Source organism: Helianthus annuus, chromosome 15 (assembly GCF_002127325.2).
Source record: "Helianthus annuus cultivar XRQ/B chromosome 15, HanXRQr2.0-SUNRISE, whole genome shotgun sequence".
In the NCBI taxonomy this organism is placed as follows: Eukaryota; Viridiplantae; Streptophyta; class Magnoliopsida; order Asterales; family Asteraceae; genus Helianthus; species Helianthus annuus.
In genome coordinates, this window is record NC_035447.2 from 48954856 (window position 1) to 48980043 (window position 25188).

The 25188-nt window shown below is 34.1% G+C and overlaps 1 protein-coding gene across 3 annotated transcripts; it reads right to left on the reverse strand.

Moving 5' to 3' along the window:
* Positions 1 to 14308: 14308 nt before the first annotated feature.
* Positions 14309 to 21536, reverse strand: LOC110911566. 3 transcript variants are annotated; one of them, XR_004881973.1, is made up of 11 exons: positions 20027 to 21353; positions 19840 to 19909; positions 18927 to 19145; positions 17820 to 18816; positions 17277 to 17668; positions 16651 to 17125; positions 16423 to 16533; positions 15602 to 15820; positions 15298 to 15491; positions 15013 to 15071; positions 14309 to 14856 (listed from the first exon to the last, which is right to left on the reverse strand). XR_004881973.1 is itself a non-coding variant. In XM_035984566.1 (9 exons), the coding sequence occupies exons 5-9, from the start codon at positions 17623 to 17625 to the stop codon at positions 15337 to 15339; spliced, it is 885 nt and encodes a 294-aa protein (XP_035840459.1). In that variant the 5' UTR covers positions 17626 to 17668; positions 17820 to 18816; positions 18927 to 19145; positions 19840 to 19909; positions 20027 to 21353; the 3' UTR covers positions 15078 to 15336. The 3 variants fall into 3 exon arrangements, 2 of the variants coding, with proteins under 2 accessions (XP_035840459.1, XP_035840460.1); XM_035984566.1 differs by lacking the exons at positions 14309 to 14856; positions 15013 to 15071 and having other exon boundaries at positions 15078 to 15508; positions 16464 to 16536; positions 16651 to 16722; XM_035984567.1 differs by lacking the exons at positions 14309 to 14856; positions 15013 to 15071; positions 15298 to 15491; ... (2 more) ...; positions 16651 to 17125; positions 17277 to 17668 and adding an exon at positions 21360 to 21536 and having other exon boundaries at positions 17676 to 18833; positions 19840 to 19912; positions 20027 to 20098; positions 20622 to 20756.
* Between the last annotated feature and the right edge of the window lie 3652 nt (positions 21537 to 25188).

Sequence of the window (25188 nt, forward strand, 5' to 3'; positions counted from 1 at the left end):
GTCTACCGGTTAGGCTGTACATCACGTATAGGTTTATATAAATTGGATCTGATTACGAATTTAAGGTTTGGATTTTAGAGGTTTTATAAAGTTCATATAACTTGGAAATGAAGGGATGAAATGACGTTGATGAGTAGAAAACCAAGTAGGAGAAATGATTATATACAACTACTGTATTGGGTTACGACTATAGTTAGCACTTAGCATTGCCATTTATAACCTCTCAGCTTTCTAAAGACATTGTTATCATTTTTACATGTTTATTTTTATGTATTTGTCGGTATATATTTAGGTTGATTTACATTACATAAGTCTTTTTTTTTTTTTTGGGAAATGAGTTGGCTTGGAGATAATACGTTTGGGTGCCTGTTTTTATGTATGTTTTTCAGTTGTTCTATATTTTGACATAAATTTTATTCTAAAACGAGTCGGATCAAATATAATACGTTTTCATGGTATAAATTTGAGTTACTTTACGTTTTGAGGTCGCCGCAACGCATCGTACCATCCCGTAACTTAAAAAAACATAATTTTCTTACGTACTTATTTTTATGTACATGTCGGTATAAATTCAAGTTGGTTAACGTTTCGACGTAAATTTCTTTCTCAAATAAGTCGGATCAAATATAATACATTTTCGCACTTATATTTATGCGTGTTTTCAATTTGTCTACGTTTTGACATAAGTTTTATTCGAAGACAAGTTAGGTCAAATATAATACTTTTTCGAGTTACTTTACGATTCGACGCTGCCACTACGTGCGAGGAAATTTACTACAAGTTGTTATTATATTATTAATAGCAAAGTGATAATACTATTTTAAAGCTTAGACAATCAACAAAAACCTAATTAAAAATTCTGATAACCATGTTTTTGTCATGACAATAGAGTCAAAGTTTAAATTAATCACATAAGCCATGTTGTATATTAAAGTTGCATTAGAGTTTCAACATATCATTTTCATGAGAATTGTTAATGTTGGATGCTTAAATTATTTATGGAATCCTTTGGAGAAAGAAAGTTGAAATTCATGAATTTGGGAGAAAAAAAAGTATTTGACCAATATTTTATTTTACATTTGTCAACCACTCGATTGATGAAAATATCTTAGATGATTGTAGTCATAATTAATCGTTTATGTCGACGTAAGACTTTGTTGAGTCAGTCGTTAACAAACAATCTTGCAGTTTGAACATGATCCGTGCTTAAGGCTTTGTTAAAATTTGTACATGATTCATGCCTAAGGCTTTGTTAAGCTTTTTTAAGTTGTCATTTCAGTTTTGGTAGAGAATTTTGCTATGGTTTAAATCCTGACATGAGGTATAATTAGTATTTATTTGTGTAAAGTGGAAAAAGTGTAACCTTTGCCGCAGGGGCGTAGCTTCATGGTGGCTCGGGAGTGCTCCGGCCTCGCTAATTTTCCACTCGTAATGCAAATTTCATTGAAAATTCTTGATTTTTTTTTGTAGTGTAAAATCTTTGATTTTTAATAGGGTTGACAAATCGTGTCTTATTAGGTTTAACAGGTCTTTAATGACGCAAATAACACAAATATTAAACACGGATACAACTCGTTTAACAACTTTATATCTCATGTCATTAACACAGTTTCTATGTTTTATGTACCAATAAGAATTGATGGATCTTAGCCTCTAAATTTTATTTATTTTCAACAAGGTGAAAAATCACGTAGTGTGTTTTTCAATAAATTGGTCTAGTCGTGTCTTATACAGGTGACTTATTGCCAGCCCTAATTTTTAAGAGTACGACCCCTACTGATTTGGATTTTAGGAGTCAGGCCCGCACTAATTTTTCGATCAAGCTCTGCCACTGCGTTAACGTTAATTTTTTTTAAAGCTAGTTGAGTATTAACTTAAGAAAGACAATGTGGGGTTAGCTCACTTGGTAGAGTCTTCTGTCTCTTAGTGGGAGATCTTGAATTTAAACTCAAACAACGAGTAGATTATGATTTGTTTAGTTTAATTTAGAAATTTGTAAGCGGTTGGTATTAAAAAAAGTCTTTCTAACTTAATATCTCATTTATTATTTCTTGATGGCTTTGGTTGTGAAATAAATTAACGTTTATGAACACTCAAATTGTACGTTTGCAAGTTGAGTTTTGTAAGCTTGCAAGTTGCATTGTCAAGAAAGATTCAAACTTAGTGTTTCTATATTTTCGAATACTGAAATGGTACACATTGCCGACCATACGAAATGGATACTGTAAAAAATAGCCTATCTTTATCATTCACTTGGGTTATTTTATTGTTGGGCTGATAGTCTCGTTATGTTGATCTGTTTATGGTCATTTATTATTTGGGCTTCTCTTATTTGGGCTCCTAGCCTGTTTGTTATGTTGCAGAAAATATCTAAGGGGTGTTTTGTAACTTGGAGGGCTGTTCGTGGTCTTTGCTGATTGTTATGGACTTATGTGAAAGTTTGGAGTATAAAAGGCAGCTTTCTCTCTCTTCATCATTCAGTTAGCTTAGATCTCATCTTTGTTCTCTCTGGATTCTCCGATTAGTGTTTCTGTTGTACTTTGAAGAGTTTTGTGATAGTCTCTCACCTGTATCTGAGAGATCTATCTTGTTATGTTGATGATCATCTGTGGATGATCATCATAGTTTGTTTTGTTGTTTGTATTTTGTACTTGATCTTACATTTGTAAGATCTGATCTCATTATTGTGAGATCTTTGGGTATTTTGGGGGGTAAAGCTTTTGGGTTGGTTAAATAAGATTTTGGTCACTTGTTTTGTCACTATTTCTGCTGTTCATTTGTGTTTGTGTTCTTTCCATAAAATTCTACATGGTATCAGAGCTTTAAAGCTCTTGGTACTGTTTATTTCCGCTGTGTTAATCTGATTCTGTTGATTGTTGTGCAGATCTGGTGTTGTGGTGGTTAGATCTTCTGGATCTTGCAAGATTTGTTGACTCTCAAACCCTAGCTAGGGTTTCTTGTATCTGTGTGAAGAACTGTGTTGGTCTCTAAACCCTCGAAGGTTTAGGGCAAACTGACCAGTTGATTTGTTCTTGATATTGTTTGGAACTTCAGATCTGTTTAGATCTGGTGTTCTTGGATTGCTTGCACCCACTGTGAGATCCTTCTATCTCCCCTCTTTATTTTCTGTTGGTTGGTTGATTTAGTTGAAGTCGGGGTAGTGAGGACCGGCACTTGATTGTTTCTTGGTTGTTGTTTTTGATTGTTTCTTGGTTGTTGTTTTTGTTTAGTCTTGGCTCCTGTATAAAGACCTGTCCAGGCACTATAAGTGACGAACCTGGAATCTGGACACTGATACAGCTTCGCCTTAGGGTTTATTTGTTTCATTCTTGTGTTGTTCTTTTGTGTGATTATTTGTTCTGTCTATTATGAGTGATAAGGGTGATAGTTCTGGGTCATCCCAGACTTTGATTAGTAAACTTGATATTGGTGATCCCTTGTTTTTACATCCTAGTGATTCTAGTTCTTTAACAATTGTTGGTATAAAATTAAAAGGAACAGAAAACTATAGGGTGTGGTCTAGTGCTATGAAATTAGCTCTTGAAGCCAAAAATAAATTTGGCTTCATAGATGGTAAGTGTAAAAGAAATACTGAAGATGATGTTTTAGGAAGTCAGTGGGACAGATGTAATTCTGTTGTGCTGAGTTGGTTGTTAAACTCTGTTTCTGAGGAGTTATATCTAGGGCAAGTTTTCTCTAAGTTAGCCTCTGAAGTGTGGGTTGATTTAAAAGAAACTTATGACAAGGTTGATGGCTCTGTAGTTTATGATTTGTATAAAAAAATTAATTGCATTACTCAAAATGGTAGTTCAGTTTCTGAGTATTATCATAAACTTAACACTATGTGGAAACAGTTTGATTCTGTTGTTCAACTGCCCACATGTTCTTGTCAAGCTGCAAAAGATTATAATGATTTTTCTATGCTTATAAAATTGATGCAGTTTCTTATGGGTCTAGATGATATATATCAACCTGTAAGAACTAACTTGTTAACTAGAGAGCCATTACCAACTGTCAAAGTTGCTTTTTCTATTGTGTCTAGAGAAGAATCACATAGAAATTCAAGTACAGGAACTAAAAGTCAAAATGTGTCATTTGTTGCTAAAGGAAATCAATCTTTTGAACAAAGGAAAAAAGAATTTAGAGGTCCTAATCCTAATTTTAAATGTACACATTGTAATAAACTTGGTCATACTAATGATAGGTGTTATGAATTGGTTGGGTATCCTCCAGGTTTCAAAAGGAAACCTGGAGGTCAGAGTGGAAAAAGTGGTTCTAATAATAGGTCAAATGTTTCATCTGTATCTGCTCCTTCTTTGTCTCCTTTTACCCCAGAGCAGGTTGCAAAGCTTCTTAGTCTTGTTGGTGAGAAAACTAGTTCTGATCCTCAAGGATCTAATATGGGAGGTGAGTTTAGTAATGTTTCTTCTGCCATGAGTAAATTTGTTAGTTGTTCTAGTTTAATAAACTTTGGTTTTGATTGTAATTGGATTTGTGATTCTGGTGCTAATCAACATATGGTAAAATCTGATAAGGATATGTTTAATTGTGTTGATGTTTCTGAGTATGATTTAACTGTGTCACATCCTAATGGAACTAAGGCTAAAGTTTCTAAAATTGGTTGCATTAATCTTGCAAAAGGAGTTGTTTTATATGATGTCTTCTATGTTCCTGATTACAGTGTTAATCTCTTATCTGTGCACAAATTGTCTAAGGATAGTAAAATCAATGTTGTTTTTAATGAATATTCTTGTTTACTTCAGGATTCGAAATCAGGGAGAATCCTGGTGACTGGTAAACAGGATAATGGGCTGTATTTTGTGAATAAAAATGGTAATTCTGTGAATTTGTGTTTCAATAGTGTTAATAATAGTAATCTTTGGCACAGCAGATTAGGTCATCCTGCTGATCAGGTCTTGTCAATTTTAAAAGATGAGATAGGTGTGGTTGATGTGTTTAAACATACTTGTGAAGTCTGTCATAGAGCTAAACAAACTAGAATGCCATTTCCGTTAAGTGAACATAAAACTAAAAATGTAGGTGATGTTATTCATTTAGATGTCTGGGGTCCTTATAAAGTTACTAGTAAAGATGGTTTTAAGTACTTTTTAACTGTTGTTGATGATTACTCTAGAGCAGTTTGGTGCTATTTGTTAAAAAGTAAGATGGAAGTGTTTGAAAACATTGAAAACTTTTATCAACTTGTGTTAACTCAGTTTAAGAAAAAAGTTAAAATCTTTAGAAGTGATAATGGCACTGAGTTTGTTAACAATAAAATGGATGTGTTTTGCAAAACAAAAGGTATTCTACATCAAACATCTTGTGCTTATACACCTCAGCAAAATGGTGTTGCTGAGAGAAAGCATAGGCATCTTTTAAATTTGGCAAGATCCTTGTTGTTTCAAAGTGGTGTTCCTCTTAGTTTTTGGGCTGATTGTGTGTTAACTGCTGTTTATATTATTAACAGGTTACCCTCCTCTGTGCTTCTAGGAAAGAGTCCTTATGAGTTAATGTTTGGATTTAAGCCCTCTTATGCTCATCTTAGAGTTTTTGGTTGCTTGTGTTTTAGCACTGTTTTAAATGATTTAGATAAATTTGCTTTTAATTCTGAAAAATGTATCTTGATTGGTTATTCGAATGTTAAAAAAGGTTATAAGCTTTGGAGTTTAGATAATAAAAGAGAGTTTTACTCAAGAGATGTAAAGTTTTATGAAACTGTTTTCCCTTATAAGTCTCATCAATTAACCAATCAAGATAAATATGTTTCAGAAAGTATAAATCAATTAAACTTCTTTGACAGTGTTGAATCTTCAACCATTAACTCTATAAATCCCAATGATGAAGAGGGGAACAATGATTCTCATGAGGTTGCTGGTAGTGATCAGCAATCATTCCCCTCTACATCTGCCACTCCAACTGATGCTGAACAGCCCTGTTCAACCAGTGGAGTTGAAAGTAGTAGTAGTAGTGAAGGATTTGATAGGGCTGAGAACACTGGAACCTTAAATGATGAGAATAACCTATCTGAGGGAAATAGATCTAATGTTAGAAGGTCAATTAGAAATCCTACTTTACCAAAAAGGTTTGAAGATTTTGTTCTTAACAGCAAAACCAAGTATAGTTTAGATAAAGTTGTTAAATATTCCTCTTTATCTGCTGAAAATTTGTGTTTTACTACTGTGTTAAATAAAACTTCTGAACCGACTTGTTATGAGGAAGCAGCCAAAGATCCCAGGTGGGTTGAGGCTATGAACAAAGAAATGGAAGCTTTGTTCAGAAATAACACCTGGACTTTAACTGATCTTCCTCAAAACAGAAAGGCTATAGGATGTAAGTGGGTCTATAGAGTTAAGTATAAGTCTAATGGGGAAATTGAAAGATTTAAAGCCAGGCTTGTTGCTAAAGGCTTTAATCAAAGAGAAGGGTTAGATTTTGGAGAAACCTTCTCACCTGTTGTTAAAATGGTAACTATTAGAACTGTTGTTACATTAGCTGTTCATTATAAGTGGCCTTTGTATCAATTAGATGTGGACAATGCATTTTTGCATGGATCCATTACTGAAGATGTATATATGAAATTGCCACAAGGGTATTATTCTAAAAATGAAACTAAGGTGTGTAAATTGATTAAATCTTTATATGGCCTTAAACAGGCACCTAGGAAATGGAATGAAAGGTTGACTGATGTGTTGTTAAAATCTGGCTTTGTTCAAAGCAAGTGTGATCATTCCTTGTTTATTTTTAACAAAAAAGGTGTTACTGTTTTTCTACTTGTATATGTTGATGATGTGGTGTTAACTGGAAATTCTGTTGTTGAGATTGAACGTATTAAAAGGATTTTGAATGACACTTTTAAAATAAAAGATCTAGGTGTTTTGAAATATTTTCTGGGAATTGAAGTTTTATATGATAATGGTGAGGTTTTTTTTTGTCAAAGAAAGTATTGCTTAGAACTTTTAAATGAGTTTGGATACTTAGGATGTAAACCTGTAAATACTCCTATTGAACAAAGTTATTTGGTTACATCTAAAGTTGATAAAAATCATGAGCAGCTAGCTAATGTAACTGGATTTCAAAAACTGATAGGCAAGCTGATATATTTGTCTTTAACAAGACCTGATATCAGTTATACAGTTCAATTTTTAAGTCAGTTTATGCATTCTCCAAAAGAGGTTCACTTGTCTTTAGCATTAAGATTATTAAGATACTTAAAGCTAAGTCCTGGTAAAGGAATTAGTTTTAGAAAAACTGATGAGTTGAATTTGTTTGGGTATGCTGATTCTGACTGGGCTAAATGTTTAAATACTCGAAAATCTGTTACTGGTTATTGTGTGTTTTTAGGAACAAGTCTTGTTTCTTGGAAAAGTAAGAAACAAAATATTGTTTCTAGATCAACTGCTGAAGCTGAATATAGGGCTATGTGCTCTATTACTTGTGAACTTATGTGGATTAAAAATTTGTTGTCTGAACTGGGTGTTAATTGTTCAATACCTATGCCTCTATTTTGTGATAGTCAAGCTGCTTTATCTATAGCAGCTAATCCAGTGTTCCATGAAAGAACCAAACACTTTGAGCTTGACTTACATTTTTTAAGAGAAAAGGTTGCTGATGGTATTATCAAAACTGAAAAGGTTGATTCAGAGAATCAACTTGCTGATGTGTTTACAAAAGGTCTTAGTGTTTACCAACATGAGACTGCTTGTAAAAGACTGGGATTGGTTGACTTGTTTCACCCAACTGAATGAAGGGGGGATGTAAAAAATAGCCTATCTTTATCATTCACTTGGGTTATTTTATTGTTGGGCTGATAGTCTCGTTATGTTGATCTGTTTATGGTCATTTATTATTTGGGCTTCTCTTATTTGGGCTCCTAGCCTGTTTGTTATGTTGCAGAAAATATCTAAGGGGTGTTTTGTAACTTGGAGGGCTGTTCGTGGTCTTTGCTGATTGTTATGGACTTATGTGAAAGTTTGGAGTATAAAAGGCAGCTTTCTCTCTCTTCATCATTCAGTTAGCTTAGATCTCATCTTTGTTCTCTCTGGATTCTCCGATTAGGGTTTCTGTTGTACTTTGAAGAGTTTTGTGATAGTCTCTCACCTGTATCTGAGAGATCTATCTTGTTATGTTGATGATCATCTGTGGATGATCATCATAGTTTGTTTTGTTGTTTGTATTTTGTACTTGATCTTACATTTGTAAGATCTGATCTCATTATTGTGAGATCTTTGGGTATTTTGGGGGGTAAAGCTTTTGGGTTGGTTAAATAAGATTTTGGTCACTTGTTTTGTCACTATTTCTGCTGTTCATTTGTGTTTGTGTTCTTTCCATAAAATTCTACAGATACAATAACCAATAAATTTAAAATTATAAAAAGTACAAAAGTATTATAAAAGCAAGGATTTTTCACTCGGTTCCTGTTCTAGCTTGTTTGACCGACCTATCCAGTCCATAAACATTGAATTTTCTGGCTATTTTCGAACTTTAGCTAAATGTTTAAGTGTTTCAAGTGTGGTAATCTTGCATGTTATTTGTGTATAACTTCATCATGGTATTTTATGATGTAGGATGATTTATACTAGCTTTATATTGTCCAAACAATGTTAACTAGTTTATAGATTTTATCTAGTTAGTGTTCGAATGCTTAATCGGGTGCAAGTTTCGTTTACGGATCGTTAAAAGATAACTTATGTAACTTGTATGGTAATTGAGGTTTATATATCCTTTTGGTATTTTCAACATCTTTGATGTTGTTTATGATGTTTAACATCATTTGTGGATCTTATATTTACCATACAATGTTGAATTTTGCTGTTAATTTGCTGAAAAATTGTTATTTCATGGTTCGGATCAGAAAATTTTTGTGTTTGTATATCTTTCGGAAAGTCATAACATGTATACTTGTTTTCCCACTTGGGTTTTGGTATAACCTTGATGTTGGACCTAATTCTAAGTCTTATACTTGTCGTTTTGGTGAGTACTTTAGGTGAGTACCAGAACCATGCTTACATAACTAGTCTAGCCGACCAATCTACCAATAGTCTTTGTGCATAGTTTGTATTGTTTCGCAACGTGACGAACAAAATTATGTGATATGCAAATGAAATATATTCCGTGAGACTGCTAGACTTATGAGACTTAAACGCATTGTAATTAAGTCTAATGCACGAAACTGTATAATTAAATAGTTATCAAATGTACGGAATTACCAAATAAATTTGCAGTTTGTCATAGTTGTGGTTATGAAACTTTGTATAACCGCTCAATCGGTTATGGTTATGAAGCTTAGGTTAACCGATATAACCGAACCGAACATGTAATGTTAAGTTTTTATAATAGATGTATGTTTTACATAACCATATAGAGGGTTTTTACTAAGACAAAAGTATGTTAATAACAAAATGAACTTAAGGTAGATACCATTTATTTTAATAATGAATTAACGTGTAATAACCATAATTTTTTTTTGTTTGAGAATTACCTTATTAAAAAGAACCACAAATCGTTAGTTTAACTAAAAAGTTTAGTCTTTATTATCTTATAAAAAGGCTCAAGCTAGGTTCAAATCGTGCACAATCCTATTTATTTCAAACCTTGCTTGGTCACTTAACCGAAATTAACCAAAACCGACTACATAACTGATTAGCCGTAATGTAAGACCCGGACTTACATTACTAAGAATTTATAAAAATTCTTACTTTTATAATAGTAATGCAAGAAAACATCCTTACAAAATTTTGGGTTTAATAAAATTCATAAGTATTTAAAACATTAACATTGTACGGTTTATAAAACAGCTAAACAAAAACAGAAGCTTTAACTTCAATTGTGTTCGGTTCTTCTTTAACTTGACCATTCATCCATAATGCCATACTGAGTACCTACATTGCAAAATTCGCCATAACATTAGTTATGTAATGTAATAAACATATTTAAGTATGTCTAATTACCTCACTTGCCTCAACAAACAAAACAAAAAGAAATTTTACATAACCCGCCGTAAGCTACAGTTGGCCACCGCTTACGGCCAACTTTCAACTTTTTGGATAGTTAAGCCCAACCGTAACCTACGGCTAGCCACCGTAGGTTACGACAACCATCAGCTGCAAAGAAAATACAGAAGGGACCTGTCGTAGCCTACGGCTAGCCATCGCAGGTTACGGCAGCCTGCTGCTGTACATTTTCCTTTTTACCCCTTTTTGGTAAAAGTCCAATATCTCAGCTAATACTTATCCGTTTAACATGAAACTTGTTCCTATTTGATCGTAAAACAATTATCCCATGTTAAACTTGCAATCCTCAACCCGGATTCTTAACCATGTGTTTTTCACTACCGATTCAAATTGTAAATTTAATTATTCGACCTGTTTGCATTAGCTAAGCAAACAAGCTTAGGAATTCACATCTTTTTCACATGAACATCATTTTTATGAATGTACCCCATTATCCGTGTTAAGTTCCTTGTGTTTTGCGCATCCGTTATCCGGTACGCATTCACACTTATTCATCCCGCTCAACCCTTTAACGGTTGAACTTAATTATTCCGAATTCTTTTCACAAATTCACCATCTTTCGATTATCACTCATTACTCGAATCTCTTGACTTTTAGTTCGCGTTTCCGTTACCCGGTTCACGCTTATATTCATAATTTTACCCGTCAACAAGGTTTAAACCGAAGTCATTAATTCGCGCACCCATTCCGGTATGCGTTAAAACTTCATTTTGACCCGTTTCGTTGTTCATATGAAATAATTCACTTTAAAACAAACCAAACATACCATAACTCCCTATTTGGACCCGTGTGGTTATTTATGTGAAAACCATCACTTTTAAACAACCAAACACATCAATACTCACTAATTTGACCCGTTTGGTTATTTGTGTGAAAACCATCACCTTTAAATAAACCAAACATGTCTATGTTCGCTTTTTATCCACTCGGTTCATTCGTGTGAAATCCATCACTTATGAATGAACCGAATTTCTTTAGTTTCACTTCACCATTCAACATTTATCAATACAAGAATCTTTAATAAAATCCTACGAAGCATAAAACCATGTACCTTAGAGCTTTCCTTTAAGTCGCATATCGCTCCCAACCTTATCGTCCACCTTATCACTCGAGTTGCCTATAAAGTACAACCCGACAATCGTTAATTTGTCATCATTATGGCTATTTCACCACATTTTCAAATAGTTAATTTGTATGGTTTACATCAAGATTTTCCATACATTAATAATAATCAAATTTCACTTAGGCATTACATCAGACACCTTGTAGGCATGAATTTAGAGCTTTTCTTTTTCTTAGGTTTATGAACTCCGAAAACCCAACTTCATTCCATATGAATATATACTAGGTTATCACCCGCGAACTTCGCGGGTAGGAAAATTTAATTTAATTGATAGATTTGTGTCATAAAATGACATAAAATATGTTTTTACAAATGTTTTATTGATTTATGTTATTTATTACACTAATTGATTTTTGGGTAAAGTTTTTTACACTAATTGACATGTGTAGATGAAATAATTTGCAACGAAGAACGGTAATAACAAAACTATCACCCACGACTTTTTATGACATCTCATTGGTGACGTCAGCTTCATCAAAGATATCAGCAATTCATGATAATCTTCTTGAACTTCAGCCTCTTTAGAAGGTGTTGTGTAGTTGAAGTACACCATTCACAAGAATCCTTAAAATGAGATATGTTGCTTCTTGGATGCCCACATAATTGCCCCCCACTGGAACATTGAATTATAGGCAAGGTAGTCACATAAAAAGCACCAGGTACATTACATTGTGAAACATGAGGCATGAAACTTAGCAAAACCTATCTAGAACCTACAACTCACGAAAGATAGGAATACCTTTTTATGAGTGGTACATGATGCAACTGTAGATGACACCATTTTTTTACTGGTACATGATGCAACTGTATATCACCTACAACAACTTTAGGTTTGACACCAACTATGGTTTTTACTCTTCGTAAAGCGACATAGCATCCACATGCTTGTGAATTTCAAACATAAAACACGTGGCCTTGAGCGATATGTGTTGTAGACCCATGCATAAATCATTGCAGCTCGCAGATGTTCACAAACCAATTTTACCTCAAACTCAGACCATTCATCTGCACCCCAACCCCATCTATTGTCATTTATTATGGTGTGCCTCTGAAACAATAATAAAATCAATTTCAAGAAACATGCGCATTTATCATAGATTCTATAATAAGCTTACCCCACACCAAAATCCTTTAGATGCAATATGATTAATAAAGCATTGCTACGCATCAGCTGATCAATATATGCGCCAAAGGTGGAAATGAGAGATAAAGGTCCTGAAACTTCGTCAAGCCAAAAGCATGACAACAGAACCAACCAACTGCAGTTTCTTTTTACCCACCCTTTGCTTAGCCAAGTACTTGTATATGATGCTAAACTTTGCTTGGCCAAGAACCTACAAAATCATTTCATAACTAAACTATAGATCTTAAGCACATTGGATTCAGAGGTTTTTACCAAATAGTGCAACTGGAATTGTTAACAAATATAAAATAAAAGAAGACTAAATATGTAATAGGGTTGTATGATATTCCTTACAAAATAAATTGATTTATATGAGTTAAAAAATAAAAGAGTTTTTAATATGATATATTTCATTTTGACCAGATCATGGCATTAGTTCCGCATCCACATTTGGATTAACTCTAAAACGAATATAATATTAGTTCTTTCTTGCCCTTTCTTAATTATCGTTAAAAACTAAATTAATAATAATAATAATAATAATAATAATCAACTAACAAAGTTGACTAACATGTGGTAGTTAACGTTTTTTTTCTAATTTTAACTTTTCTTACAGAATCCTATATAGTTGTAACAAAATCCATATTCATTAATAGTTGGAAAGAACCTCACACGTTTGATTAAATGCTTAATCAAAAGTAGAAGTTTGGAATGTTCGTGAAAAAACTTGAATCACCTCAAGATATAAAACCGAATCAATCCACATCACCTCAAGATTATACAAAGTCTATAATAGGTTAAAAGTTAATACCCGATGAAGACTTTAAAACCACCTCAGGATTAGAAACGCACCAGGGTTTCGAACAGCCACATTGTAGAACAAAGTTGCTGCAGAGGCCGGTCTTCATCAAATATGTGTAATCTGTTGAGCACAAACATGACGATACTCATCAGTTTATCAAACAACAAATATAGCCTCAATCATATCCAAATAAACCATTATACTCGAAAAAAATTATGCAAGTTAAGATGAACTTACCAGAAGCAGAAGTTGACCAGAACTTCAACGGAAAAAGGGTGGCCGGAAACGTATTCCTTGTCACCGCCGCAACTGTTGGATTGCTCAAATAAATGGCAGTTTACTTTAGCCCATTTTGCACGATTTTCATTCATTTGATAAGATATAACATCTCAGTTATTCAACAACACCTCTATCTTTGAATCTTTGATTCAAAAGTTTTCAATAAAAACAAATTAAAATAATTGAAAGCCACCTAACATGTATTTGTAATGTGTAAAAGAATCTTTTAAATCATCGTACAAAAGAAAATACAAATGGGCACCCTCCAAATCTTGAATTATAAAGAACCACAATCAACATGAACCTACAGATATCCCAAAATACCATTGAAGAAAACCAAATTGACCTCAAAATTAATGGTGAATCTCGAGTGAGCATTTAATCATGGACCTCCGTATATTTAGAATGATTCCCTCCCAAAATCACGCTCTACAAACAGATTAAAATCATCACATAGCAAGTAAAATGGTTCAAAAATACGATAAAACTCACACGATCAAAGCAAAGTGCATATTATCAAGCTTCACCGCCATATTTGTACAAAAAAGCAAACACAAAAACTGTAAATCACACAACACACCTGAACAGAGGTTGGTTGTATGCGACTTCCAGTAGAAACTATAGTGGTTGATGTAGTGATTGAGAATAAAAATTGACAAAAAATTGTTTTTTTTTTGGCTTATATGAAAGAGAACAAAGTGGGTAGGGCCCCGTCATGGCTGCATCACAATCCAGGTTGCCCCGCCAAGATACGGGTCCACTTTCACACAAAGTCCTCAAACTTATTATGCTCGGAAACATTATACGCAGAAACAAAGAAATCTTCATCGCCAACACAGATGCAGATATATACATACAGAAATAAATCTTCATCGCCACTACAGCCAACCCAAACACCACATCCACATCTCTTACAACATAAATCATGGACCTCCGTATATTTAGAATGATTCCCTCCCAAAATCACGCTCTACAAACAGATTAAAATCATTACATAGCAAGTAAAATGGTTCACAAATACAATAAAACTCACACGATCAAAGCGAAGTGCATATTATCATTCTTCACCACCATATTTGTACAAAAAAAAAAACGAACACAAAAACTGTATATCAAACAACACACCTGAACAGAGGTTGGTTGTACGTGACTTTCAGTAGAAACTATAGTGGTTGATGTAGTGATTGAGAATAAAACTTGACAATTTTTTTTGGGGGCTCAGATCTGCACATATGAAAGAGAACAAAGTGGGTGGGGCTCCGTCATGGCTACATCAGAATCCAGGTTGCCCCGCCAAGATATGGACCCACTTTCACACAAAGTCCGCTAACTTATTATGCTCGGAAGCACTATATGTAGAAAGAAAGAAATTTTCATCGCTAACACAGATGCAGAGGTATACATACAGAAAGAAATCTTCGTCGCCACTGCAGCCAACCAAAACACCACAACCATATCTCTTACACCATAAATCATGGACCTCCGTATATTTTGAGTGATTCCCTCCCAAAATCACCCTCTACAAACAGATCAAAATCATCACATAGCAAGTAAAATGGTTCACAAATACGATAAAACTCACACGATCAAAGCAAAGCACATATTATCAAGCTCCACCACCATATTTGTACAAAAAAAAAAAAGAAACACAAAAACTGTAAATCAAACAACACACCTGAATAGAGGTTGGTTGTATGCGACTTTCAGTAGAAACTATAGTGGTTGATGTAGTGACTGAGAATAAAACAAGAAAAAAAATTATATTTTTGGGCTCAGATCTGCACATAGGAAAGAGAACAAAGTGGGTAGGGCCCCGTCATGGCTGCATCACAATCCAGGTTGCCACGCCAAGATACGGGCCCACTTTCACACAAAGTCCGCTAACTTATTATGCTCTGAAACATTATATGCAGAAAGAAAGAAATCTTCATCGCCAACACAGATGTAGAGGTATACATACAGAAATAAATCTTCATCGCCACTGACACCATTTATGGTTTTAACTCTTCGTAAAGCGACATAGCATCCACATGCTTGTGAATTTCAAACATAAAACATGTGGCCTTGAGCGATATGTGTTGCAGACCCATGCATAAATCATTGCAGCTCGCAGATCTTCACAAACCAATTTTACCTCAAACTCAGACCATTCACCTGCACCCCAACCCCATCTATTGTCATTTATTATGGTGTGCCTCTGAAACAATAATAAAATTAATTTCAAGAAACATGCGCATTTATAATAGATTCTATAATAAGCTTACCCCACACCAAAATCCTTTAGATGCAATATGATTAATAAAGCATTGCTACGCATCAGCTGATCAATATATGCGCCAAAGGTGAAAATGAGAGATAAAAGTCCTGAAACTTCGTCAAGCCAAAAGCATGACAACAGAACCAACCAACAGCAGTTTCTTTTTACCCACCCTTTGCTTAGCCAAGTACTTGTATATGATGCTAAACTTTGCTTGGCCAAGAACCTACAAAATCATTTCAGAACTAAACTATAGATCTTAAGCACATTGGATTCAGAGGTTTTTACCAAATAGTGCAACTGGAATTGTTAACAAATATAAAATAAAAGAAGACTAAATATGTAATAGGGTTGTATGATATTCCTTACAAAATAAATTGATTTATATGAGTTAAAAAATAAAAGAGTTTTTAATATGATATATTTCATTTTGACCAGATCATGGCATTAGTTCCGCATCCACATTTGGATTAACTCTAAAACGAATATAATATTAGTTCTTTGTTGCCCTTTCTTAATTATCGTTAAAAACTAAATTAATAATAATAATAATAATAATAATAATAATCAACTAACAAAGTTGACTAACATGTGGTAGTTAACGTTTTTTTCTAATTTTAACTTTTGTTACAGAATCCTATATAGTTGTAACAAAATCCATATTCATTAATAGTTGGAAAGAACCTCGCACGTTTGATTAAATGCTTAATCAAAAGTAGAAGTTTGGAATGTTCGTGAAAAAACTTGAATCACCTCAAGATATAAAACCGAATCAATCCACATCACCTCAAGATTATACAAAGTCTATAATAGGTTAAAAGTTAATACCCGATGAAGACTTTAAAACCACCTCAAGATTAGAAACGCACCGGGGTTTCGAACAGCCACACTGTAGAACAAAGTTGCTGCAGAGGCCGGTCTTCATCAAATATGTGTAATCTGCTGAGCACAAACATGACGATACTCATCAGTTTATCAAACAACAAATATAGCCTCAATCATATCCAAATAAACCATTATACACGAAAAAAATTATGCAAGTTAAGATGAACTTACCAGAAGCAGAAGTTGACCAGAACTTCAACGGAAAAAGGGTGGCCGGAAACGTATTCCTTGTCACCGCCGCAACTGTTGGATTGCTCAAATAAATGGCAGTTTACTTCAGCCCATTTCGCGCGATTTTCATTCATTTGATAAGATATAACATCTCAGTTATTCAACAACACCTCTATCTTTGAATCTTTGATTCAAAAGTTTTCAATAAAAACAAATTAAAATAATTGAAAGCCACCTAACATGTATTTGTAATGTGTAAAAGAATCTTTTAAATCATCGTACAAAAGAAAATACAAATGGGCACCCTCCAAATCTTGAAGTATAAAGAACCACAATCAACATGAACCTACAGATCGATTTCCCAAAATACCATTGAAGAAAACCAAATTGACCTCAAAATTAATGGTGAATCTCGAGTGAGCATTTAATCATGGACCTCCGTATATTTAGAATGATTCCCTCCCAAAATCACGCTCTACAAACAGATTAAAATCGTCACATAGCAAGTAAAATGGTTCAAAAATACGATAAAACTCACACGATCAAAGCAAAGTGCATATTATCAAGCTTCACCGCCATATTTGTACAAAAAAGCAAACACAAAAACTGTAAATCACACAACACACCTGAACAGAGGTTGGTTGTATGCGACTTCCAGTAGAAACTATAGTGGTTGATGTAGTGATTGAGAATAAAAATTGACAAAAAATTGTTTTTTTTTTTTGGCTCATATGAAAGAGAACAAAGTGGGTAGGGCCCTGTCATAGCTGCATCACAATCCAGGTTGCCCCGCCAAGATACGGGTCCACTTTCACACAAAGTCCTCAAACTTATTATGCTCGGAAACATTATACGCAGAAACAAAGAAATCTTCATCGCCAACACAGATGCAGATATATACATACAGAAATAAATCTTCATCGCCACTACAGCCAACCCAAACACCACAACCACATCTCTTACAACATAAATCATGGACCTCCGTATATTTAGAATGATTCCCTCCCAAAATCAAGCTCTACAAATAGATTAACATCATTACATAACAAGTAAAATGGTTCACAAATACAATAAAACTCACACGATCAAAGCGAAGTGCATATTATCATGCTTCACCACCATATTTGTACAAAAAAACGAACACAAAAACTGTATAACAAACAACACACCTGAACAGAGGTTGGTTGTACGTGACTTTCATTAGAAACTATAGTGGTTGATGTAGTGATTGAGAATAAAACTTGACAATTTTTTTTAGGGGCTCAGATCTGCACATATGAAAGAGAACAAAGTGGGTGAGGCTCCGTCATGGCTGCATCAGAATCCAGGTTGCCCCGCCAAGATATGGACCCACTTTCACACAAAGTCCGCTAACTTATTATGCTCGGAAGCATTATATGTAGAAAGAAAGAAATCTTCATCTTTAACACAGATGCAGAGGTATACATACAGAAAGAAATCTTCATCGCCACTGCAGCCAACCCAAACACCACAACCACATCTCTTACACCATAAATCATGGACCTCCGTATATTTTGAGTGATTCCCTCCCAAAATCACCCTCTACAAACAGATCAAAATCATCACATAGCAAGTAAAATGGTTCACAAATACGATAAAACTCACACGATCAAAGCAAAGCACATATTATCAAGCTCCACCACCATATTTGTACAAAAAAAAAAAGAAACACAAAAACTGTAAATCAAACAACACACCTGAACAGAGGTTGGTTGTATGCGACTTTCAGTAGAAACTATAGTGGTTGATGTAGTGACTGAGAATAAAACTTGAAAAAAAATTGTTTTTTTGGGCTCATGAGCTGCACATAGGAAAGAGAACAAAGTGGGTAGGGCCCCGTCATGGCTGCATCACAATCCAGGTTGCCACGCCAAGATACGGGCCCACTTTCACACAAAGTCCGCTAACTTATTATGCTCTGAAACATTATATGCAGAAAGAAAGAATTCTTCATCGCCAACACAGATGTAGAGGTATACATACAGAAATAAATCTTCATCGCCACTGACACCATTTATGGTTTTAACTCTTCGTAAAGCGACATAGCATCCACATGCTTGTGAATTTAAAACATAAAACATGTGGCCTTGAGCGATATGTGTTGCAGACCCATGCATAAATCATTGCAGCTCGCAGACCATTCACCTGCACCCCAACCCCATCTATTGTCATTTATTATGGTGTGCCTCTGAAACAATAATAAAATTAATTTCAAGAAACATGCGCATTTATAATAGATTCTATAATAAGCTTACCCCACACCAAAATCCTTTAGATGCAATATGATTAATAAAGCATTGCTACGCATCAGCTGATCAATATATGCGCCAAAGGTGAAAATGAGAGATAAAAGTCCTGAAACTTCGTCAAGCCAAAAGCATGACAACAGAACCAACCAACTGCAGTTTCTTTTTACCCACCCTTTGCTTAGCCAAGTACTTGTATATGATGCTAAACTTTGCTTGGCCAAGAACCTACAAAATCATTTCAGAACTAAACTATAGATCTTAAGCACATTGGATTCAGAGGTTTTTACCAAACAGTGCAACTGGAATTGTTAACAAATATAAAATAAAAGAAGACTAAATATGTAATAGGGTTGTATGATATTCCTTACAAAATAAATTGATTTATATGAGTTAAAAAATAAAAGAGTTTTTAATATGATATATTTCATTTTGACCAGATCATGGCATTAGTTCCGCATCCACATTTGGATTAACTCTAAAACGAATATAATATTAGTTCTTTGTTGCCCTTTCTTAATTATCGTTAAAAACTAAATTAATAATAATAATAATAATAATAATAATAATAATAATAATAATAATAATAATAATAATAATAATAATAATAATAATAATCAACTAACAAAGTTGACTAACATGTGGTAGTTAACGTTTTTTTTTTCTAATTTTAACTTTTGTTACAGAACCCTATATAGTTGTAACAAAATCCATATTCATTAATAGTTGGATAGAACCTCGCACGTTTGACTAAATGCTTAATCAAAAGTAGAAGTTTGGAATGTTCGTGAAAAAACTTGAATCACCTCAAGATATAAAACCGAATCATTCCACATCACCTCAAGATTATACAAAGTCTATAATAGGTTAAAAGTTAATACCCGATGAAGACTTTAAAACCACCTCAAGATTAGAAACGCACCAGGGTTTCGAACAGCCACACTGTAGAACAAAGTTGCTGCAGAGGCCGGTCTTCATCAAATATGTGTAATCTGCTGAGCACAAACATGACGACACTCATCAGTTTATCAAACAACAAATATAGCCTCAATCATATCCAAATAAACCATTATACTCGAAAAAAATTATGCAAGTTAAGATGAACTTACCAGAAGCAGAAGTTGACCAGAACTTCAACGGAAAAAGGGTGGCCGGAAACGTATTCCTTGTCACCGCCGCAACTGTTGGATTGCTCAAATAAATGGCAGTTTACTTCAGCCCATTTCGCACGATTTTCATTCATTTGATAAGATATAACATCTCAGTTATTCAACAACACCTCTATCTTTGAATCTTTGATTCAAAAGTTTTCAATAAAAACAAATTAAAATAATTGAAAGCCACCTAACATGTATTTGTAATGTGTAAAAGAATCTTTTAAATCATCGTACAAAAGAAAATACAAATGGGCACCCTCCAAAATTGACCAGCAATATGAAACACATATAAACCTTAAATTGACCAGCAAACAATCATCAAAAATAATTAACATAGTAGCAAAACTGTAAATTCAAAGCAAAATCTAAATTTGGATCAAACACGGGAAACTATGTGTACCACAAAAAAAAAAAAAAACAAATATACCGTATTAATTCACAGATACATAAAACCAAGTGACTAAAAATCAGGATAAATCAATTTTGATGCTCAGATGTATAAACAATCAAACAAAAGAGGATAAATCCACCATGGCTGCATACTTACCGGTTGCCATGTGATAGCACAAACTCATTCAATCTTTCACATGACCATCCAGGTTGCCCCGCCAAGATGCGGATAATCTCATCTTTGCTCGATTTCACTCGACGCATTGAAATTCATCGTAACGACCTCTTAAAACTAATCAAATCATACAGAAAAAAAAAGAGGCAAGAAAACAATCAATGAAAACTTTTGCTACTCTAATCACTGCAGCCTTTGGCTCATGTTTCTTCAGAATCAACAAATAGCAGAGATAACATCAAGCTTACTTACATATAAAACCAAAACGTATTGAATAGAATTAACAAACAACTTTGATCATTACAATTTCAAGCCAAAATAGATTAGATATATAATAATTGATAAAACTCAACTCTAAAGCAGGTTAGAGATAAACTCCAAAGTAGATTACAACACCCGTTATCTATAATGCGATTGTTATACCAATCTTCATACCCTTCTTGGTAATACCTTACTAATCTCATTAGTAAAAAAACAAATAATAAATAAATTAACGGAAGCCATCATTAAAGTGCTATCTTCTTCAACAATTTTTACCAATTCTTAATCTAAACGGAGGTAGCCATGTAAAAATCAAAATCTTAAGTATGTACACAATAACTTTAATACCCAGTATGATTAAAAACCTTAAATCATGAAAATAAGCGATAAACAAAATCAAAATCATTGGTATTCCACATAATTAAGCAATAAAAAAAATCAAAAACGAAATTAACATACCAGAGGAAATCGATTGCAACAGGGGTGGTTTTGAAATTCAATTGATTTTGATTAGAATTCGACAAGAAGGTGAAAAGCAATCCAGAACATAGTTAGATTTCTATGGACAAACAACAATCAAAATAATCTGGTATTTACAAATTATTAAGCGATAAACAAAATCAAAAGCGTAGATAAACATACCTGTGGAAATCAAAAACCCTAGATCTGATCTGATTTGAGAGAATCGGCAAAGAGGAGAGGCGGAGAGATGGAGAGGAGCGTGTATTAGGGTTTGGAAATGAAGCAGTAAAAAAAGATAAAGCCTTTTTATATAGATCCGAATTAATAGGTAATGGTTGACCCGAACAAAAACGGATCCCGCGTCCCACTTCCATTTTGGTTTGTGTTTTGTGAATTTTGGTTTGTGTATTGAGAATTGAGATGAATTCCCTCCCAAAATCAACCTTCACTAAACCAATGGTTGCCACATCATCAAAATCAAAATGGCTTCACCATTCAAGGACACATAGCCCACATCATCTCATTTATTAATATATATAGATTAATTAGAATTAGATCACTAATAAAATTGCAACTATCAAGATCATCATATCAAGCTAGTACTCTTTAGATTCTTTCATGTTGAAATAAAAAAACCCATTTATTCGTTCAAATACATAACCCTAACACCTCAAAAATGCTAAACTCTTCCAAATTTAGCATGCATAGTGATTTTTAAATACCTAATAGTAATGTATTCTACCATATAACCTATAGTCCATTCAAGAATTGAGATTCATGGTTCTTCTTTATCATTCTTACTTCACAAAAATACAAAATTCAACATACCTTATGATCCCTTAGACTAGGTGATCATTAAAACTGATTCATACACGAATTTAGACTCCTGATCGATCTTCAATTTGATTATTTTGGTTCAAAGAGGGATTTTCTCTTTCTTTCTCCTCACTCGTCGCCCCTGAGCACACACAAGTGTGTGTTTTAGGTTTGAAATTTTTTTATTAAATTTATTATTCCTAATTGCCCATTTCAGCCCCTCATAAAAGGGACACTTTTCAATGTTTTATTATTTATCAATAAACAATTAACCAAGTGAAGTTATAATAGTATTCACGTATATAATAGTTACATTAAGATAAATATAAATGATAAATATTTGCTATTTTTAGGGGCGTTACAAGTAACCGAAGTTGGGTTATGGTTACCAAAACTCCGTAACCGAACTAGCGGCTATGGTTATGTTTAATGGTAAAAACCAAACCAAGCCGACTTATGCACACCCCTAATACATTTCACCTCCAACAGCCATCACTACCATCATCAGCCACCATAATCATCACTATCCACCACCACCACCATCCTCTTCTTCACTACATTACATTTCGCCACCGACATCCATCATTAGTAACACCAGTGATCACCATTAGCCACCACAATCATCACCAACCACTACTATCACCACTAGCCATCATCATTAGCCACCACCATCACCACCAGCCATTACCATCAACCACCGCAATCACTTCTAGCCATCACCAACCACCATTGGACACCACCATACCCCGTCATTACCACCATATCAACCAGAGATCACTGTTTTCCCCGCCACCGTCGTCAAACCAAAACCACTCAAATATGAGGTTAATGCTCAATCCAATCTGAGAAACACTTGAACCAGCCACTGGCCCACTGTGCCTTGCAAAGCTCCAACAGGTTAACTCCGGTAAAACGAAGGCACCCGCGAGGAAAAGGAGGTTGCCAGAGAAGATGATCAAAGGCATCGATAAGGAGGAATGGCCATATTACATTTTCAGTGGAGTGCGGTGACCAAGCTATTCAAGGCTGGCAGTGGGTTCGATTTGCATAGAAGCGAGAGAGAGAGAGGGGGAAAAAAGAGAGATAAACCATTCGGAGAGATCTATCAATAACCTTCGGAAGTTGCATGCATCGCAAGAGAAGACCGACGGTGGGTCTTTTGTGTAGAGAGAGTAAGAGAGGGTTTGTTTAATGTATATAAAAATGTTTTTCATCGATTTTACAAGTTAAATTCATTTATTTTCTATTTTTAAAACTTATCTAAATGAGGCACCATTTACAAGTATAACTATAACTTATTATTTTTAAATATATTCTACCTATCTATAGTGGAAAGTCGGTGGATTTCCATCAACAATTCTTAAAAATTTTATTAAAATGCACTTTTAGTCCTTTGTCGTTTTCTTTTGAAGAACACAATTTTATACTCTATACTATTAATCCATTTACAACCCCGTAGAAAGTCCTTGGCATTTACAAAAACATTTCCTCCTTTTTCCATTCACCATACAACCACTTAACTTTAGCACTTATAACCCCTAAAGTATTACTTCATTCATAACTCCCTAAACTTTTGAAAAATACAACTTTTATCTAATCCAAACTAATCCCTACATATTTAACTAATTTTTCTTTTGCTAATTTCCTTTTTATGAAAATAATTTGTCATTGTATTTAAGAAATTTGTAAAAAAATCATTTTGACGCACTCGAGTCTCTAAAGTTTTGTGTTTACCCATGTGATTCCTTTACCTAAAAAATTATTTTTACATGCGTATTTTTTATGTGTCAATGTAAATCAAGTTGGTCTACGTTTCGACGTAAACCTTTTTTAAAGACGAGTAAGTTCAAATATAATATGTTCGTTGTAAATTTAGTTGTGAATTGAATGGGTCAAATATAATATGTTTTCATTCGAGTTACTCTACGTTTCGACCCTACTATAATGCACTAGGGGTAAAATTTCAACCCATGTGAATACATCTTTTGATTACACGTGCCAGTTTTCCCTTTATACACGCTTTATGCTTTCTATTGTACATTTCCTATGTATGAATCGGGTTACATATAAATACGTGATGATTGTATTGTTTATATTCGATTACATTATAGTTTGATCCAGTCGCAATGCTTTTGAGTTAAACTCGGACACATCAAAACACGTGTTTTCACATGGTGTACACCATCACATTATTCAAATAACGTTAAGACTAATTCGTTTGATATTTGCAATGTACCCGCACCGCAATGCACACGGATCTGAGTACTGGTATAATACATTATGGGGCTATATTATTCACGTTCACATGTCAACCTTATGTCCTTAGGCTGGTGAGTGTGGTTTAAAGCCCCTTGGGGCTTTATTATGCCAAGTTTGCGCCACCTCATATGCGCGTGGGGGGGGGGGCTTTAAAGCCTCTTCTTTTAGCATCCTTGCAATGGTTTAAAACCCCCATCATCATTACCTAATTATTTGTTTTTATTTAATTTAAACTCTATTTAATTTTGATATATTAATTTAAATCTAAATAACATGAATAAAATATAAAACCCATAATTTAAATAAAAAAAGTACAACTTCACTTGAAAATAAATACTAACCTAAAAATGCTTAAAAGGTTAAACAGAAACTAAATCTTCACTCGTCATCTCCTCCTTGTTCACTATTAAACCATAGGTGCTCGGTCAGATCAGATCAGCTCGAAGGTTAAGGTGTGTGTCCCTGTCATGTATCCTCGCTTGGATAACTTCCTTCTGAGCATAGGTGAGTAGTGTTTTGCAACTACCAATTTCTCTTCGTGTGAAAAAAGGATATTGGCCCGCAAGATCTTTAGAATTTCTTAACAAAAGAGACAGCTCATACGAAACAGGCACCTAAATTGTGGATCGTCGTACAACGGATCTTCACAAAAATAATCTTGCACCTAATCGATCTTGTTCAATAGACGCTTGTCTGGTATGTGTTGTAGACGATTCAGTTTCTTCTCGCAAACACTGAATCGCCTCCTGCG

Coding starts and splice junctions, on each gene's coding strand:
- LOC110911566 (XM_035984566.1), bottom strand. CDS start 17,625: ATGATTTATGTTGTAAGAGATGTGGTTGTGGTGTTTGGGTTGGCTGTA. Junction 15,821..16,463: donor TGTGGCTGTTCGAAACCCCG/GTGCGTTTCTAA, acceptor ATGATTTTGTAG/GTTCTTGGCCAAGCAAAGTT. Junction 15,509..15,601: donor CTAAAGGATTTTGGTGTGGG/GTAAGCTTATTA, acceptor AAATGACAATAG/ATGGGGTTGGGGTGCAGGTG.